This window comes from Peromyscus eremicus, chromosome 1 (genome assembly GCF_949786415.1).
Source record: "Peromyscus eremicus chromosome 1, PerEre_H2_v1, whole genome shotgun sequence".
Classification (NCBI taxonomy): Eukaryota; Metazoa; Chordata; class Mammalia; order Rodentia; family Cricetidae; genus Peromyscus; species Peromyscus eremicus.
The window spans coordinates 82,693,107-82,712,193 of record NC_081416.1 but is presented as its reverse complement, the minus strand read 5'-3'; the positions used below and the strand labels follow the sequence as shown (position 1 = coordinate 82,712,193).

At 42.5% G+C, this 19,087-nt stretch overlaps 1 protein-coding gene across 2 annotated transcripts in view; it reads left to right on the top strand.

Moving 5' to 3' along the window:
- The first annotated feature begins 1,263 nt into the window (after positions 1-1,263).
- LOC131899905 (acyl-coenzyme A synthetase ACSM2, mitochondrial) overlaps positions 1,264-19,087 on the top strand; it is a 30,698-nt gene continuing 12,874 nt past the window's right edge. For both annotated transcript variants that reach the window (XM_059251382.1, XM_059251378.1), the window contains exons 1-6: positions 1,264-1,441; positions 11,755-11,965; positions 12,200-12,407; positions 14,353-14,496; positions 15,550-15,706; positions 18,904-18,983. In XM_059251382.1, the coding sequence (XP_059107365.1) occupies positions 1,265-1,441; positions 11,755-11,965; positions 12,200-12,407; positions 14,353-14,496; positions 15,550-15,706; positions 18,904-18,983 (977 nt within the window). In that variant the 5' untranslated portion in view covers position 1,264. The remainder of the gene's footprint in view (positions 1,442-11,754; positions 11,966-12,199; positions 12,408-14,352; positions 14,497-15,549; positions 15,707-18,903; positions 18,984-19,087) is intronic.

Here is a 19,087-nt window from a genome sequence, read left to right as displayed (position 1 = left end):
GACCAGTGTATATAGCCTTGGAACACCTTTCCCTGGAGCTAATAAAGCTGAAAGTAGTAATAGCAAGGCTATAATTCTGTAAGTTGCTGTTTACATTAGATCCTGCACTTTACATGCACAGTTTTTCAGATCTGCCACTCCAAACTAACTCCAATGAACAAGTGTATTAGTCAACAGTTGATGCATTACAAGTATCCCAAGCATTTCATAGCTTTCAAACATACACATATTCCCTTCTAAATACAGATCTAGGATGTGCCCACAAAACTTAGTTGAGAAATAACTGAAGGTTGGAAGTGGCCACACTGGGCTTAGCTTAGTTCCTTATGTCATCATTCTAGGACCCAGGAAGAAAGTTGGTGCTCATCTGAGGCACATGTAGTTCTCATGGAAAGCCCCAGAAATGGTGGTAGGGAGATGGCAGAGTGGGTAAGAACATATACAGCAATATCATGAGAACATGAGTTCAGAAGCCCAGCATATAGGTAAAAAACTGTGTATGTCTGTGTGAGCCTGGTGCTGGGGGAGGTGGGTAGAGATAAAAGGATCACTGAGCCTCTCTGGCCAGCAAGCCTACCTGAGAAATGACAGGTTCTAGAGCCACTTAGATGCCCTGTCACAGGGGAATAAGACATAGAGAAAGTTACTCAGTGTCATCCTCTGGCCTCTGCATGCACTCACAGGCATGCTCATGTGCACACCTGTGCATGCATATTCATACAGTGCTCAAGCATGCACACACACACACACACACACACACACACACACAGTGGGGGTAGAAATGCAAATCTGACCAACCCATACTCACCCTATTAACCAGAGCATATCGCCCTAGCCAGTCAAAGTCAACAAGAGAGGAATATGGGTTCTCCCTCTACACTGAACTGAGAAGTCACGTGGCAACGAGTAGAGTGATATAATCCTACTACAGGAAGAAAACAGATTAATGGGAGCCAACTACAGGAAGAAAACAGATTAATGGGAGCCACAAAACAATTCACCACTCACACTTTAAGCTAAAATGGTATGTCACCTGGGATTAGAAATCCACAGAACTGCTGCAGGAGCTGGAGGGGGGGGCTTTAGGAGAATGGCACACAGAAGGAGACTGAACCAGGGACTCAGTGTCAATTAAATCTGCTCACAAATGCACCCAATCAACCCCAGCGGATGGGAACAACTCTCTTCACTAGCTGACGGTGAGTATCACAATTTAGTAGGAAAGAGCTCACCTACATCACCTCCTTTCTTCACAGCTCTGATCATGCATTGGCTGTGGAAAATTCCAAGATATTGTGCCCTCTGGGGTACTGAAATGTTCAGCCGTACATTCCATATTAATATCAAGAAACAAATGTCCATAAAGTGGGGCCACCAGGAAGTACCTGCCAAGTCCAACTTCGCTAGTGATGTTATAGATCACTGGGCCAACATGGAGAAGGTAACTGGAGAGAGAACAGCACAGTTTGATGGACTTCATTCATTTATCAATTCATTTGGTTGAGATTTACAGGATGCTTGCTATGTCTCAGACACTATAAGGAACTGTGAACAGGATGTTCATCTTCCTTGAAGTAGTATAGGGTGACTAGGGAGAAAGAAAGGCAGAAGAGCTCTGGGATTCTGTCAGAGAAGCATTGTATGCGGTTGTCAGTGGTAACTGCAGAGACTCACAGCTGGTCAATGTTCTTAGAATTAGTGATTGTCGAATGCTCCATAAATAAGTAGGACATTTCTACCACCCCCTCAGAAGTTCAGGAAATATTATGGGAGAAGGGACAGAAAGAACATAAGAGGTGGGGTGTGGAATATAGTTTCTGGGTATGAGATGGCCGTTGCACTCTTGAACTCACAGTAACTAGTAATTAATTTACCTGTACTAGATTTCATGGAGTAGGGAGGAGCTCCAGGGGTACCACCTCTCCCAGAGGATTTATATGCAGTTAAAGGTTAATGAGGGACCAAAAGACGTTTTGTTCAGCAGTGTAGCCACTAGTTATGTGCCCATGCACCTAGAACAAACATTACCCCATGCTCTTTGAAGTAATCCTAATAAAACGTACTGGGACACGGGCACAGACACGGACACACACACACACACACACACACACACCATAAAAGTCAAAGAAGAACCAGTTAGGAGGAAGAGAGATATCAAGAGGAGTGGGAAGGGATGGGAGGAGGCAGAAGAAGATGATAGGAGGGTGGAGATGATTGAAATGCATGTGCACATGTATGGAAATGTTGTAATAAAACTTATGATTGTGTATAATAATACATGCTCCTACAAATATTTTTAAAAAGAAGATCAGAGGCACATGGGACACTGTAGTGAACCCCAAACACACTCTCTATTGTGACTTCCAGCATGAACTAAAGAGCAGTGGGCTGGGGCACGGAAGAACTTGTTACGGACTGAGCATGTATTGCCCACTAGGCTCAGTGTAAACACTTGGTCTCCAGCTGGTGATGATGGCTTGAGGAGTGATGGAGGCTTTAAATGGTGAGACTAAAGGAAATAGGTCACTGGGAACATAACTCTGGGGTCTCTGCTTCTCTCTTTGCTTCCTATCTGTCACAAAGTGAGTAGCTTCAGTCAGACACTCCTCCTGTCCAGATGCCCTGCCTCACCACAGGCTCAGAGTCAATGGATCCAAGGAATATTTATTGAAGCCTCTGAACCCAGAAGCTAAGAGAAATATTAAGGTGTTTATCACAGTGATGGCCAGTCTGATTAACACAGATCATAGGAAGAAATCAACAACAACCAGTTTCTCAGAAAGCTAGGCCCCGTGTCTCTGCCACCAAAGAGTGTAAGTAGGATATCCACTCAGCAGAGTATAAAAGGGCTTCAGCATAACAGATGGAGAGGAGGTGGAGACTTCTAAGTTTCTTGTCCATCTCTGAGTTTATTTGCTACCAGCCCACCACTGCCTTCACCTAAAATACATTTCTAGAGAATGGACCAGATCATCTAGGCTAAGTCAAGAGAAAGGCTGGACTTGACCAGCAGGGCCATCAAACAGGACTATCTAAAGGGACTGTGACAATGGTGCAGTTCTGAGGTCCTGGCACTGCGACACAACCTCAACATGGAGATTGCAGCATTCTGTGTTGAAGATGGAACAAGGTGCAAGGTTGTTGTGGGAATCTTTTTGGGAGACTACAGCAGTATATAGTTCATCCCAGACAGACAGTGCAATGACAGACCAAAGAGCTGATAAGATCTAGGTCAAGATTGATGAAACAATGAGCATGTTATGAGGGTTATTTATAGCATGTGGGTAAGGAGCTACAGGAGCATGAGTAACTCAAAGATACATGAAGCCCTGAGCACATATCACTGATGCTCCCTGAGCAACTTTCAGGCAACTGCAGCACTAGCAACTATTTATTGCTTATGTAACAACCTGGACTGGCTTCTAGAAGATTCACATACCTTGTGCATCTTGTGGGCTTGGACTTCATTCTTAAATGCCATATTCTGTAGATCTCTGAAGTGTTTGAAGATGACCTGTTTATCTCAAATATATTTCTATTTGACTTTGAAAACATACCTAACCTGACAAGTTCCATTGTAATAGGTGACTAAATACTAACCTGCATTTCTTTATGTCCTAATTAGTTGTTAATAATAGCTTTCAAGTACTAGCAAATTGCATTACATTGTTAAATGAGCTGTATAGGTACAATACCTTGAACAAGATTACAAATATATGTACAGTATTTCCTAACAAAATTAATCTCAAATTTGTATCAATATACAAAAATTCAATTCAATATAAAATATTTAAAATTAGTAGTTGCTTTCTAAAAGTAGATTCAATAATCTACCTTTTTATCATATCCATATTCTACCTTTTATCTTATATCTATATCCTCTTTTTTTCTTCGTTTTCAAACAAGAATCCTAAATCTAATCTCCTTTGTTTAACCTTTCTCTCTCTTTTTTTTTTTTTTTTTTTTTGGCCATTATCAATTAACAACTCGTAACCAATCATCCAAAACAATGACAATTATCCATAACCCATTGAATGAACGAAAGCCACCCACCTCACCCCTTGTGAATGTGGGCATCTTGTTTTTAAAATTACTTCCTGCTGTCTGAGGGCAATGACATCTTTAGGGGATCCTGAAAAGAAAAGTTTGAGTTAATTGTCAAGTCCTGGGAGAGGTAGCTGTATCAATTGTTGTCCAGTCTCTGCATAATGGGAAAATGCAGGGCTTGTCTCAAGTCCTGGCTAGAGCAGTCTCTGAGGCTGGATCATCTCAGCTAGCCACCTTGAAATTGTCCTGAGCAGTTTATAGTCCAAAGCCGATCTTTGAGTGGTGTTTGTCAGCTTAGTGGTATTATCATTGTCCTGATGGAATCATCATCGTTGTAGAGCCCCATCATCTTTTTGGAGACTTCAAAGTCACTGTTAGGCATGGTCATGGTTCACTGCAGAAAACTGATAAATACTCAAACCCAAAATCATGTACAGGAAGCTTGATGAAGCCCTTTTTCTAGAATTAGTTAGTACTCTATATAACCGTTAATATCATGACAAAATTTTAATATATATATATTAATCTTATAAATTTTGACATAAACTTCATACCTTAAGAAAAGTTTAAAGAGTCAAAATAAAACCAAAGAATTATGTGATTAGTGGTGATAGAAGAGTCCCTTAATTTTGGTTTTTCTTCTGTCCCTTATCAGGTGGCTCTTCTGACATGATACAGAGATTTTGCATTTTCTTTTACCAAGCTTGGGTTGGTAGAGAAGGAGAGAGCCATGCTCCAACTCCAAAGCCAGCCTTAATTTTTAATTGAATTGGTAATACATAAAGACCATTTGTATTATGTGTCTGTAGATAACAGTAGAAACAAACATTTAGAAAGACTTATGAAATCTTATCCTGTTAGATATGTGATATATCAATAGGCCAATTTACTCTTTCTCTTGAGACTTTTTTTTTCTGGATGTTTGTCCTTTTTCTTCAAATATCTCATTTATCCAGTGTTTTTCAGATTCCTTAATCTTCATTCTCCTGAAAGAAAAAACAAAACTGTTCCCCAACCCTAACTTTGGGTAGGTTCCAAATCTACTAATCTTTATCAATTCTGATTTATGGTTTCTCCTTAAATTTTTGTTCTCTTTTCTGTAGCTGTTCTATCACCCTGAGCAGTATTTTTTTTTACAACAGGCATTAGGTTCTTTAATTGCTTTGGGAAGGAGTTTCTTCTATGATAGCAGGAAAGGACTGAACCAAATTTGTCATGGGGGCCTGCAAGAGGCCCATCAGGTAGTTTCCCAAGAGCAAAGGCAAAGGATTACCTTGTCTGTCCCTTGCAGATCTACGTTCATTAGTCCAATGCCTGCCTTTGCCATACTTTCTGCATAATCCAGAAGGGAGGGGCATTCTGTTGGGATATTCCTTGAAAAAACATTGTTTCTAGGAATGCCCTGTTTATGGTCTTTTTTTAGGTGACCTTGTTTACCACATTTGAAACATCTGACATTACTATTTTTCTTCAAACCTCTGGAAATCACCTCTACTAGCCAAGTATCATCATGGTTATGAGATTCAGTATTGACTATATCTCAGATCCATTCCTCCAAGGGTGCTGATCTTGCCTTTAACAGCCTAATTACGCTTTTGCATTGTGCATTAGCATTTTCAAAAGCCAGAAATTCAATTATTATCTGTCTAGCTTCTGAATTTGGTATCATTCTACTTACTGCTAAAGTCAATTTTTGTAAGAAATCAGTGAAATTTTCTTCTGGGCTCTGCATAACTTTTGTAAATGACTCAATTTTCTTTCCTACTTATTCAATTCTGTCCCAAGCATTCAAGGCTGCCATTCAGCATAAAGTCAGGGTGTGGTCATCATATAGAGATTACCTTTATACATTAGCATAATCTCCCTCTCCAAAAAGTTAGTCTTGGGATATTTCCATACCTCTAGCCCTACTTCATTGTTCAATGGTCTTAGCTTCATCCTTCCACAGGTTCTCCAATGTAACTGAGCACCAGCTTCTAAGATAGCTGTAACCAAATATCTCTAGTCTTGAGGGATAGTTTTATTACAAATTGACCACGAGTTTAACATCTGCTTCACAAGTGGGGAATGCATACCATATGACACTATAACGTCTTTGAATCTCCTCAAATCTATCATTTGCATAGGAGTCCAGTCAGCTCTTACATACCCTTGAGCATTTGGCAGTTCCTGTAAGGTTACTGCATAGATTAAGCTTGGCTGCTTGAAAGCCTTGGGCTGTTTCTCTGTAACCATATAATGCAATGCAGAGATTGGTTCACCTTTAAATTCCTCTGTCTGGGTCTCAATATCTCTATGATCTGTTTTAACAAGTTTTTCTAAAACTTTAATTTTGGCAGTCTTATTAACCAACTGTTTTAATGATAAAACAAAAATGATCAAACAAATAATATTATAATTGACATTACATCTATCCCATCAACATTAATTATCCTTTCATTTAATTGTTCCATTTTCAGACTGTTTAATGTATAGTCAAACAGAGACTAAATGCCTTCCATTGTAAAAATGTTTCCCATTTTTAATGTGGGAAAAAACTTTCTTTTAACTAAATCCAATTGACTCACAAGTCTGCTGACAGTGATGGTTCAGATGACGTCATGGCAGCAGCCCAAGGAGAGGTCCCAGAGAAAGCCATGACCCCCTGGGAGAGGGAAGAAGCCAAAGAGCCAGCAGTCTGCATGGGGGAACATGCAAAAGCAGCTAATCCTGGCATGTTTAGAGCCTGAGCCTGGGGAATTTGGTGCAGAGAGGCTGCAACAAAAACTCAGCCAGCAGGTTAGGGACTCCAGCCTACATGGGGTGGAGACTCCAACTGCTTGCAGCTCACAAGCAAGTGGCTTTTTCATGAATTTGTGCTCCACAAGTTGGACGCTAGATGTTGTTCAAATCTAGATGGTATTTTGATAAAAAATACAGAGCCAGATATCAGGGTGAAAGCTGAAAGATCAGAGAAGCAGAACAGCCAGCCACTAGCTCTTACCTCTATGAAATCCTCAGTCTAAAGAGAGTGAGTTCCTGTTTCCTCACGCCTTATATACCTTTCTCTGCCCTGCCATATTACTTCCTGGGATTAAAGGTGTGTGTTTTTCCCAAGCAAAGGTGTGAGATCTCAAGTGCTGGAATTAAAGATATGTGCCATCACTGCCTGACCTCTATGTCTGATCTAGTGGCTGGCTCTGTCCTCTGATCCTCAGGCAAGTTTATTAGGGTACACAATATATCACCACACTTCATTGTTTTATTAGTTTCTTGAGCCCCTGAGCCTCACCTGTCCATCCACAAGAGACTGTTTCAACACAGAGAAAGGAACTGTGTGACAAGAGTGATGATTAACAACAACAAAAAGTATCCTTTCTCTATGCATGTACTAATATATACACATATGTACATGTTTATATGCGCTAGTACAAATTGAGGCCAGAGGCCAACCTCAGGTGCCCTTCCTCAGTTCCACCACTTTGGTTTTTGAGACAGGGTGTGGTGATATTTTGTTTGTGATCTAACAAATAAAGCTTGCCTGAAGATTAGAGGGCAGAGCTAGCAACTAGTTAGCCATAGAGGCCAGGCAGTGGTGGCACACACCTTTGATCTCAGCACTTGAGATCTCACTCTCTTAACCTCAGCACTAGGGAAGTGGAGGCAGGAAGTAATATGGCTGGGTGGAGAGAGGAGTATAAGATGGGAAGAGACAGGAGCTCAACCCCCTTTTGGTCTGAGGATTCGGTAGAGGTAAGAAGTGGCTGTGGCCTGCTCCTTTGTCTCTCTGATCTTTCAGTATTTACCCCTATATCTGACTCCAGGTTTTTATTATTAAGACCAATTAGGATTTGCACTACACCTGGTGTCCAACTTCTGGGGCACAAGTTCACCAAAAAGTCACTTGCCTGTGACTTTGCAGCTACCAGCACAGGCCAGAGCTTCATGTGGCCAGAGTCACTACACTACCAGTTAGGTTTTCCTTTCTTTTGGGGTGTTTTTGTTGCAGCTTCTCTGAAGCAAACTCCACACACAGACATTTAGGCTCCATATGCCACAGGAGTTAGACACTTTCACGCATACCCCCATGCAGACATCTGGCTCTTTGGCTTCTTTTCTCCTGGCAGGTTGGGGCCTTTCACTGGACTCCCTCCTCAGGCTGCTATCAAACTAGGTAGCTCCCTTAAAAACCCGCTCTGGCTTCTACTGTTCTACCCAGAAGCAATCAGCCTCACATCTGAATCGTCATCATGCAGATTTGGTGAGACAATTGGGAATTCTTAAAGGAGAGAATTAGTTTATAAAAAAAGAGAATTTTTTTCCCCACATTAAAAATGGGAAACACTATTACAATGGAGAGAGTTAGGTCTTTGTATGATTACATGATGCACAGTTTGAAAATGGAACAATTAGATGAGAGGATAATTAATGTTGAGGATAATGTTGATGGGATTTACATAATGTCAATTATAAATATTATGTTTGATCATTTTTTGTTTTATCATTTAAAAATTTGGTTAATATGAATGCCAAGATTAAAGTTTTAGAAAAACTTATTAAAACAGATCATGAAGATATTCAGATTCAGACAGAGGAATGTAAAGAACTAATCTCAGCATTGCATTATGAGGTTACAGAGGAGCAGCATAAGGTTTTCAAATAACCAACCTTAATTTATCCAGTAATCTTACAGGAACTGCCAAATGATAGATATCCCCAAGGCTGTGTAAGAGCTGAATGGACTCCTGTGCAAATGTTAGATCTGAGGAGATTCAAGGAAGCAATAGTGTCATATGGTATGCATTCACCTTTTGTGAAGCAGATGTTAAACTCATGGTCAACTTGTAATAGAATTATCCCTCAAGACTGGAGAGACTTTGTTACAGCAGTCTTGGAGGCTGGTCCTCAATTACAATCTCCCTTAACAATGTAATGCAAATTGCTAGTCCTTGAAAGTTATTATTACAATCTATTTAGGATAATAAAGAAATGCAGGTTAGTAGTTAGTCACCTATTACAATTAAACTTGTAGTCATGTTAGGCATGTTTTCAAGGTGAAATAGATGTATATTTTAGATAGACAGGTCATCTTCAAACACTTCAGAGATCTCCAGAATATGGCATTTAAGATGTTTTAATAACATAGGTTTTCCTGGTAACACCAATCTACTTCAGAAAAGATCATGGGCATCAAAGAAAATCCATATGGAGTTCGATTTCTTTCTGGCAAAAAAGAAACTGCCCTTGCCTAACTGCTGACAAAATGTTGTCCAAATTGGACAAGCAGGACACAAAAGGAAGTGACTGCTGAACTTTGCCAAGACAAGATAGGACAGTCCTTCAGAAAATCCTGCTTCACAGAAAAATCTGTCAGATATGTTAGGCCTGTAGGGTGAAGATGGATGCCCCAACGTTGCAGAGGAACCTTGGGTGCCTGTCCAGGCAGTCAGATGTTTCTCTCATTTCTGACAGTTTTTTGGAAGTTGCTTGCTTGCATTTCCTGCTTACTCACATAATGTTATTTCCTTCTCGGGTCTCTGATTGAGCTAAAGACTTTATAGTTATAATTATGGTTTTTCTTGTTACCAGATTCAGAAAAGAAATTCACTAAAGAGGTGTAAAGTGTATAAGGTTAAGAGACATTAAAAGATAATTTTGGTAATAAAATTAGAATAGAAAGTGAATTAGGTACAACTTTTTGGACTCACCAAGATAGGATAGATATGGGGTATTTTCTCTGAATTCATCAATTATTAATGGACTAGACGTTGCTGATATATTTATTGACTGTACATATATTGTATATAGTTATTATACTTCTTGTATATAGTTTTTTCTTATATTAGTTACAACATTCTTTTTAATTTTTAGACAAAAAAGGGGGAATGTGTTGTTCAAATGTTAAATGTTCTTTCAATAAAAAATCCAGAGCCAGATATTGGGGTGAAAGCTGAAAGATTAGAGAAGCAGAGCAAGTCACAGCCAACCTCACCTTGCCAACTCCATGAATCTTCTGACTGAAATCCTCTGAGTCCTCACCCAAATGGGTCTCAGCTGAACTGCTTTAGTTCCTGTTTCCTCACGCCTTATATACCTTTCTTTGCCCAGCCATGTCACTTTCTGGGATTAAAGGCATGTGTGCTTCTCAGAACTGGGATTAAAGGTGTATGCCACTACTGCCTGGCTCTGTTTCTAGTGTGGCCTTGAACTCACCGAGATCTAGACAGATCTCTGCCTCCCGAGTGATAGGGTTAAGGGTGTGTGCCACCACTGTCTGGCCTCTATGTCTAATCTAGTGGCTGGCTCTGTCCTCAAATGCCCATGCAAGTTTATTTAGGGTACACAACATAACACTACAGAAATGTGGTGATATTTTGTTTGTAGTTTAACAAATAAAGCTTGCCTGAAGATCAAAGTGTGGAGCTAAGCCACTGGTTAGTCATAGAAGCCAGGCAGTGGTGGCACACACCTTTAATCCCAGCACTTGGGAGGCAGAGGCAGCAGGATCTCTGTGAGTTCAAGGACAACCTGGGCTGCACAAGATTGATCTGGTCTAAAAGAGAAACAGAGCCAGCCAGTGGTGGCACACACCTTTGATTCTAGCACTTGGAATCTCACACCTTTAATCTCAGCACTAGGGAGGTGGAGACAGGAAGTGATATGGCTGGGTGGAGAGAGGAATAAAAGGTGGGAGGAGAGGGGAGCTCAGCCCCTTTTTGGTCTGAGGATTCGGTAGACATAAGAAGTGCCTGTGGCTTGCTCCTTTGTCTCTCTGATCTTTAAGCATTTACCGCTCTGACTCTGGGTTTTTATTATTAAGATCAATTAGGATTTGTGCTACAATGGGGTCTTTTACTGACCAGGAGCTCATCAAGTACATTGGACTGACTGGACAGCAAGCCTCAGGCATCTACCTGACTCCACCTCCCCAGTGCATGAATTACAACTGTGCGTCACCATGACTGACTTTTGGTTAATGTATGTTCTGGGGGTGGAACTCAAGTCCTAATGTTTCCATGGCAAGCACTTTATTGATTCAATGGTTTCCTCAGCTAGCTTCTTAATTTTTTTTGTTTGTTTGTTTACTTATTCCTCCCTGGAATACTGAGGAAAGGTCTTACTGCTACAGTTTTCAATTTGGAATCCATGAAAGAAATAGTTAAATAAACAAAAGGAAATAAACAGCAAAATAGAAAGTAATAATAATCAAGGGGGAAATAATGAAACTTATGACAGTGAAAAGGTCCGGGGAAAGATCCAACCCCAAGGATGTCTCCCAACTCACTTCCTCTACCCAGGACCCACTTCTTGCTTTCCCCATCCCCCAATGCCACATTATGGATCCATCAAGCCACTAGTTCATTGATTCTATCAGAGCCCACACTATCCAGTCATCTCTGGAAACACACAGTCATACCTCAGAGATGCACTTCGCTCATCTCTTAGGCATCTTCAAGCCAATCCTGCTAGCAATCAAAATTGTCTGTCATGGTAATATAGAATATGTTTTAACTGTTATTTTTTGAAGCATGCATATTAAAAGCCTCTGTTTTAATATAGTATTGATAGGTCTAACCCTCATTTAAAACAAATATTTGAAGGTTTTCAACACTTTTTAACAGTGTGTGCATGTCCTCGGATCAACAAGCCTACCCGTAGACTTGTAATTTGTTTTATTTTTCTGTGTCCCCATGGATCTTCTGATCACTAGGCCATCTCTTTTCTCAGGCTGGCAAGAGACCTCCACATCCAGCCCTGTGGTGGGTGAGTGGTAGTGGGCAAGAAGTAAAGTGGAACTTCAGAGAACTGAGTAACATCAGCCAACAGGCAGCCAATGTCCTCTCGGGGGCCTGTGGCCTGCAGCGTGGGGACCGTGTGGCAGTGGTACTTCCCCAAGTCCCGGAATGGTGGCTGGTGACCCTGGGCTGCTTTCGGACTGGTTAGTAACTGCCCACACAGGCTGGGCACTTCCTCTTGGAAAGGAAACGCAGGGCAGAGAACTTCAGCTTCCTCTCCTCAAAGACCTCCCCACAGAACATGCTGTCCTTACGCCCTATTGGTCCTCACATCCCACCTGCCCTTCCCTGTTGGCCCCCATGGCTGTTCACAGCCCTTCTCTGGGGAAGAAGACAATTCCCTTCCTAGCTCCCTTTAAACCATTTGTCTTCTCCAGGCCTTGTTTTCATGCCTGGAACCATCCAGATGAAATCTGCAGACATACTATACAGGCTGCAGTCATCCAAGGCCAGGGCCATTGTGGCCGGGGATGAAGTGGCCCAAGAAGTGGATGCTGTGGCCCCCGAGTGCCCTTTTCTGAAGGTCAAGTTGCTGGTGTCTGAAAAAAGGAGAGAAGGATGGCTCAACTTCAAGGCGTTGCTAAAGTGAGTCTCTCCTGCCTTAGCCGGGTTTCCATCCAAAGCGGAAATCAAGACTAAGGAGAGTGAGACAGTAAGGAAAGGAAAGGAAACGCAAGTGTTTAAGGTGGACTCATTCCAAAGGTGGGTGGGGCTCGGTATGCATAAACCTTCTGAGAAGCACACAGAATGCCCCCAGGATTTTCTAACAAAGGACCAACAAATACGTTCATCTTCATTTGTTGACGGTTGTAAGGGGCATTATCTACCACACACTTCTGGGCTTTTACACTTGCAGGCCCAGAGTCCCATGCCATAGTGGCATTAAAAAAAAGGAAAAAGCCTGGGAGACTGATGGTCTGAGAACATGGCTCACTGGGTAAGAGCACTTGCTGTATAAGTATGAAGACCTGAGTTCAAATCCCCATCACCCATGTAAAATGCCAACAGGGCTGCACATGCCTGTAACTCTAGCATTAGGAGGTAAAGAGAAGCAGAGCCCAAGAGTTCACAGGCCGGCCTAGCCTAGTCAAAAAGCTAAGATTCTGGTTCATTGAGAGACTCTGTCTCAAGGAAATATCATGGAAAGCAGTAAAGAGAGACACCTGACACCCTGCTTTGGTTTCTGAATGTTCACACACAGGTGTGTGCTTATCACATGCTCGCATGAATACAACACATACACACCACACAGACATACTACAAGGCATAGATACATAATATATACATGTATACACACACACTACATAGGCACACATGCATATATACATACAGACAGACAGACAGACAGACACACACACACATCACATAGGCACATATAAATGCATACATACACAGGTACCTACAAACACACACACACACACACACACACACACACACACATACATACACACATACATCCTGGCATTAAGGTGAATCACTTGCACATGCAAGAAGCAACAACATGCTATTGATGTGAATGGGTCTGAAAGGCATCCAGAACTATTCACCACAGCCATTGATGAAATGTGAGGCAGCATCTAAGAGATGCCTGGTACACTGACTTCCAGGCTCTTCTTCCCACATTCTATATCCCTAGGATCCACTTCCTTCCAGAATAGTGGCCCTTCTGGACTTTCACAGCAAGACTGGCTGGATAAATGCAATTCTGCCCCCTATTTAAAATCCTTCCACAAGAGGCATGTGCCTTAGGAAACATCCAGGGAGAACATAAGGTTTTGTTGTTGTTTTTCGTTTCTCCTGCCATGATCTTTAAAATTGTTTCCATAAAAATAAACAATAAAATACCAGCTTTGAGAGATTCAAATTCAAGACCCTAAGAGATCTGTGGGTTATTCCAGAGAATAAAAGTGGGTGTCAAGAAACTATGTGGGGTGCTGGAGAGATTGGCTGCTCTTCCAGAGGACCTCTGTTTGATTCCCAGCACCTACATGGGAACTTACAACTACCAATAACTCTAGTTCCAGGGGATCCAATGCCCTTGTCTGACCTCCACAGGAAACATATGCTCATTGTGCATATACATACATGCAGACAAAACACTCATACACACAAAAATATTTTTTTTCATTACTTGGAAAACAAACTGCTCAACCTTATTTTGTGCTCCTGGTATGCTGGGGCCAACCACAACTGAATTAACATTCAGTCCCCAACAAGTATTTCTCTCTTTCTTTGTTGTAAAGTTAACTTTCTCACTAAACCCTGAGGTAGGTTTGTTTTTTGTCCCCATTTCACAGATATGGAAAGTGAGACTCACAGAAGTTAAGTAACTTGTACAAACTTATATAGTTAACAAAATGCTAACCCTGACTCTCTCAGGAATGCATGGATTTTACCACTCAACAGCCGCCATTCAGAAACAGGTCATCTGACTTGCCCTCGTCTACTCGAGGGCTAGTGAGGGAAGATGAGTCACAGAATCATCAGTATCCAGGCTAGATCTGAGACATTGACTTTCTGGTCCTTGTAGGGATGCATCCACCACTCATCACTGTGTGGAAACTGGAAGCCATGAGTCAGCTGCCATCTACTTCACTAGTGGGACCAGTGGCCCTCCCAAGATGGTAGAACACTCCCATTCCAGCCTGGGTATCAAGGCCAAGATGGACGCCGGGTAAGCTGAGCCTTTTCCCTCTATAGATTCATGACAACTGTCCTGAAGTCAGGTCTGATTTGCCCTGGAGACTTCCAAAAAGACAACTTGAGAAGGGAGGCTAAAAGGGCAAGGCTTCATGTCCTGAGAACTCCCCAGTGTGACATCTCTGTTTTAGAAACACAGTGTCTCAAAAGACCCCTTCCTTGTTTCAAGCCACACTAGTAGGATGAAAAATAGCAGCGGGCGCAGATGCCCTCTTCCCAGACACTCTCTGCCTTGTCTTTAGGTTCCTGGCAATTTGCTTTGAAAAGACCCAGATTCCAGGAGGACATCATTTTGTCAATATCTCCTTTGCAAATTCATTTATGTGAGAAGTGTCATTAGAAGAATAGGGTGAACAGAGTTATCGGAGTTTCTAGAACACAGGTCTCAAGCTAGCACTGATTTCATGACTAGGTCACTATGATCTGTGGAATTAGAAGGTATGGTACCAAGGTCTTCATGAGCTAATAACTGAAGATCTCTGTGCTCTTTTTCCATAGATCCTTCTTGAAATGTTAATTTTATTACTAGAATGGGAAATATTTTAACGTTAAGAACTTTTTAAAAGCATAAATGTCCTACCTTTGAAGCTCATTGGCTAGCCAGTCTAGCCAATGAGCAAGCCCCAGGGTCAGTGAGAGACCCTGTCTAAAAACTAAGGTGGAGATTAATAGATAAAGGCATCTGCACACTCCATACATGTGTATACTTGCACACACACACACACACGCACGCACGCACGCACGCACGCACGCACGCACACAAATGGTTATTTACTTTGATGCCTTGTGTTAGTAAGCTTTTCCTGGATAGTTTTACTTGTCAGTCACTGTCCTAGTACTGGGAATAAAGTGAGAGCACAACCCAGTTATGTGCTAATGTGTTTCTTCTGGGGTCACACTTTCTAAAGCACTGCCACCTTTCCACACATGCTGCATGCCCACACCTCACCCTTCCCCACACAGCCCCTCAAGCACCATGCCCATCAGTGTGCACTCAGCTCTGTGTGTCTATGTTCTGTGTTTTTAGGACCTGGACAGGCCTGGATGTCTCTGACACGATATGGACCATCTCAGACACAGGTTGGATAGTGAACATTTTAGCCTCATTTCTGGAACCTTGGTCATTGGGAGCATGCACATTTGTCCATCTTTTGCCAAAGTTTGATCCACAGACTGTTCTAAAGGTAAGAGAGGACCGTCCATATTGGTTGGTCAGAGTAAGCTCAGGGTTTACACACTCCAGGTCATAGCAGTTGGTTTCAATTCATAAAACTTCTGCTAAATCCCAGCCACATGGATGAGCAGTGGACAGCATGAAGAAAGATGGAAGTTTGCATCCATCTAACAAAGCTCACGGTCTAGGGAGAGAGATGGACACAGGCATCGAGGAATGGCATATGTTCAAGAGATGGGACTAGGTGGTTCTTCTCTCAACTAAGAGGCACTTCTTTTGCTGGGGGAACTTAGATAAAGGGATGGGAGGTGATACCATCTCCCTCACACACATGTGTGTATGCATGCATTTGTGTCTGTGAACATGCCTGTGTCTGTATATAAGTATGTATGTGTCATATTTCCTTCTTCATTTGCAGTGTAACCCAAGATAATGGTTAAAATGTATGAAACGCCACTATTCTAGTGTACAGTCTGAAAAGCATTCACTTGCGGCAGACACTGCCTCAGTCACCTCCCAGAAATACAACAGACTGGGGGCTCACACAGCAGATGCTTCCCAAGCTTCTGAAGGATGGACTTGAAGATGATTAAGGTGCTGGAGGGGTCACCTGCTTAGTGAGGACCCTCATGCTGTAGAAGATCAATCACTTTCTTGCTGTAGCCTTAGGGGAGGGAGAGGTGGGGAGGTGAGAAGGGAGGGAGGGAAGGAGGGAGGAAGAGAGAGAGAATCTCATTCTTATGACACTAACTAGTGTGACATCGGCACACCTTTTTCAGTACTTGGCATCATTATCTCCAAATCCAATCACATGAGGGTTAGAGATCCAGCCTATGGATCCACTCGGCATATGGAATGTATGGTTCATTTCAGACACCCATGTCACCATCACCAGGTGGAGGCCTCACATGTCCCCATAGCTGCAGAGGGTGACCATACCTCCCTTGGCCATGCTCGCACCTCATAAGTTAAAAACTCTTTTGACTTCTACCAGCTTAAAGTTCACCTCTTCTCTCTCTCTCTCTCTCTCTCTCTCTCTCTCTCTCTCTCTCTCTCTCTCTCTCTGTCTCTCTCTCTCTCTCTCTCTCTCTCTCTCTCTCTCTCTCTCTCTCTCATAAATTCAGGTGTAGGATGGATTATCTTTTGTGTCTGGTTTATTTCATTCAGTAGATTTCTCTGCGAGGTTAATCCGTATTTTTGCATGTGCTTGGTTTGTCCTTTTTAATTGTTCTACAGTATTCCATTCTAAGAATGTGTCACCCTTTCTTTCCCATCATATTAGAGGTAGGTGTTTGGTTTATGTCCAGTTTGGGGAATTTACCTGGGAGGAATTCTAAAGAGCAAATAAGATTACTTTCCCTGTAGAGTCTGAGGTAGATAGTAAATAAATTTACATGCTATAGCTGCTTTTTACTGCATAGTAACAAGTAATAAATGTTCTTTTGGATGGCAAAAATATACTACAGAATTAGACAGTGTCATCGGTTACACATGCAGTAAACTATTGTATGATGCATGTTCTTTTTTTCTAGATGTTTGCTTAGATCACTATTCAGCTCTACACAAAACAAATATGGTGAGGAAAACAGCATTGCATACCATGTGGCCAACACTGGCTCCTCCAGTTGCTTGTGAGCCACTTAGCCCTGCAGGGCTCAGGTCCATAAACAGGATCACAGTATATGCTGCATGAGGTCACTGTGGGAACTTCAGGAGGAAGCACAAGGCATAGTTAGCATTTGGTTCCAGGCCTTTCTTGGACACTGCTTTGGAAATATTGAGACATGATTCCAGCCACTTTTGACCACTATTGTCTCTCACAATTATTTCCATGGAAATAGCCTATAACAAACCTAGTTCCAGAAGGTCAAGGCACTGATCCAAGATCATAAAATTCATTTGCTGCAGCATCTGGTGGAAGTGTTGCAGCTCTGAGGGGAAAGGCTTCCCCAATGCAAGTGTTGCAGCTCTGAAGAGAAAGGTATCCTGGCAGTCAGGGGACAAGGCATACCACCAAGTCATGCCACAAAACAAAGTTCACACAAGAGACTTATTGGTAGGAAACCCCCAGGAGGGTGGCTGCCTCTGCTTGAGTGAGAATCAGTAGAGAACTGAGAAGAAGACAGGGTTTATATGGTTTCTTGAAGAGTAAAAAATTTCCAGAGTGTCCTGGGATTGGAGGGATTATGTGGCCTGATTTTAGGGCAAGCTCAGGGTTTGGTGGCCTGATTTTGAAGCTCAGGGATTAGAGGGATTTCTTGCTCAGTGATTGGTGGGATTTCGTGCTAAGGATTGGTGGAATTCTGTGGCCTGATCTGGACAGGCTCGGAGACTGATGTTTTCCCCTGCTTGGGCCCTTGTCTTAGTTAGGATTTCTCTTACTGTAACAAAACACCATGACCAAAAATCAAGTTGGGGAAGAATGGGTTTAATTGGCTAACACTTTAGCATTGCCATTCATCCCTGAAGGAAGTCAGGACCAGAACTAAAACAGGGCAGGAACCTGGAGGCAGGAGCTGATGCAGAGGCCATGGAGAGGTGCTGCTTACTGACTTGCTTCCCCTGACTTGCTCAGCCTGCTTTCTTATAGAACCAACAGCCCAGGGATGGCACCACCCACCATGGCTCGGCTCTCTCCCACTGATCACTAATTGAGAAAATGCCTTACAGCTGGATCTCATGGAAGCATTTCCTCAGCTGAGGCTCCTTCCTCTCCGATGACTCTAGCTTTTGTCAAGTTGACACACGAAACCTGCCAGTACAGCCTTGGTCTCTGACTTGGGGGTCAAGTCAGGGCCAGAGTGTTTTTCCTTGGCCTCAAGGTCAAGGTATTCTTTCCTTAGTCCTTTTACCCTACATTTGATCTATCCCCCTTGATAGCAGAGGTCTTACACCCCCTTTGGTGAAGTGGGGTTGGGGTTACAAGGACGAGTCTTAAACTGAGTGGGAAGAACCAGCCAGGCTTTGACAGAAGTGTTCCAAATGAATCTTGGACCTCTTTCTGTCTGCGTTCATTCCTCTCTTGTGTCTTGAGCATGTGTGAGAGTCGTGACGCTTGGTAAGTCTGAAGCAAACACAACAGACAAACTAGGATTTCAGTCTGTATCACTACACCTTGAGGAGTTATGACTGTCGTGGTGATGTGTGCCTTGCTGAGCTTGGCATCTGGTCTAATGAGCAGTGTCTCAGATAGCTCTCTCCCCACAGGTGCTGTCCAACTATCCCATCAACAGCATGGTGGGTGCCCCCCTCATTTACCGGATGTTGCTACAACAAGATCTTTCCAGGTGATGGACATTTGGGGGGTTGGTAGGGGCCTCTAGACTCATCCCTATATCTATTTATCTGGACACAATTTGCCTATATAAACCCAGGGCCACCATCATAGCAC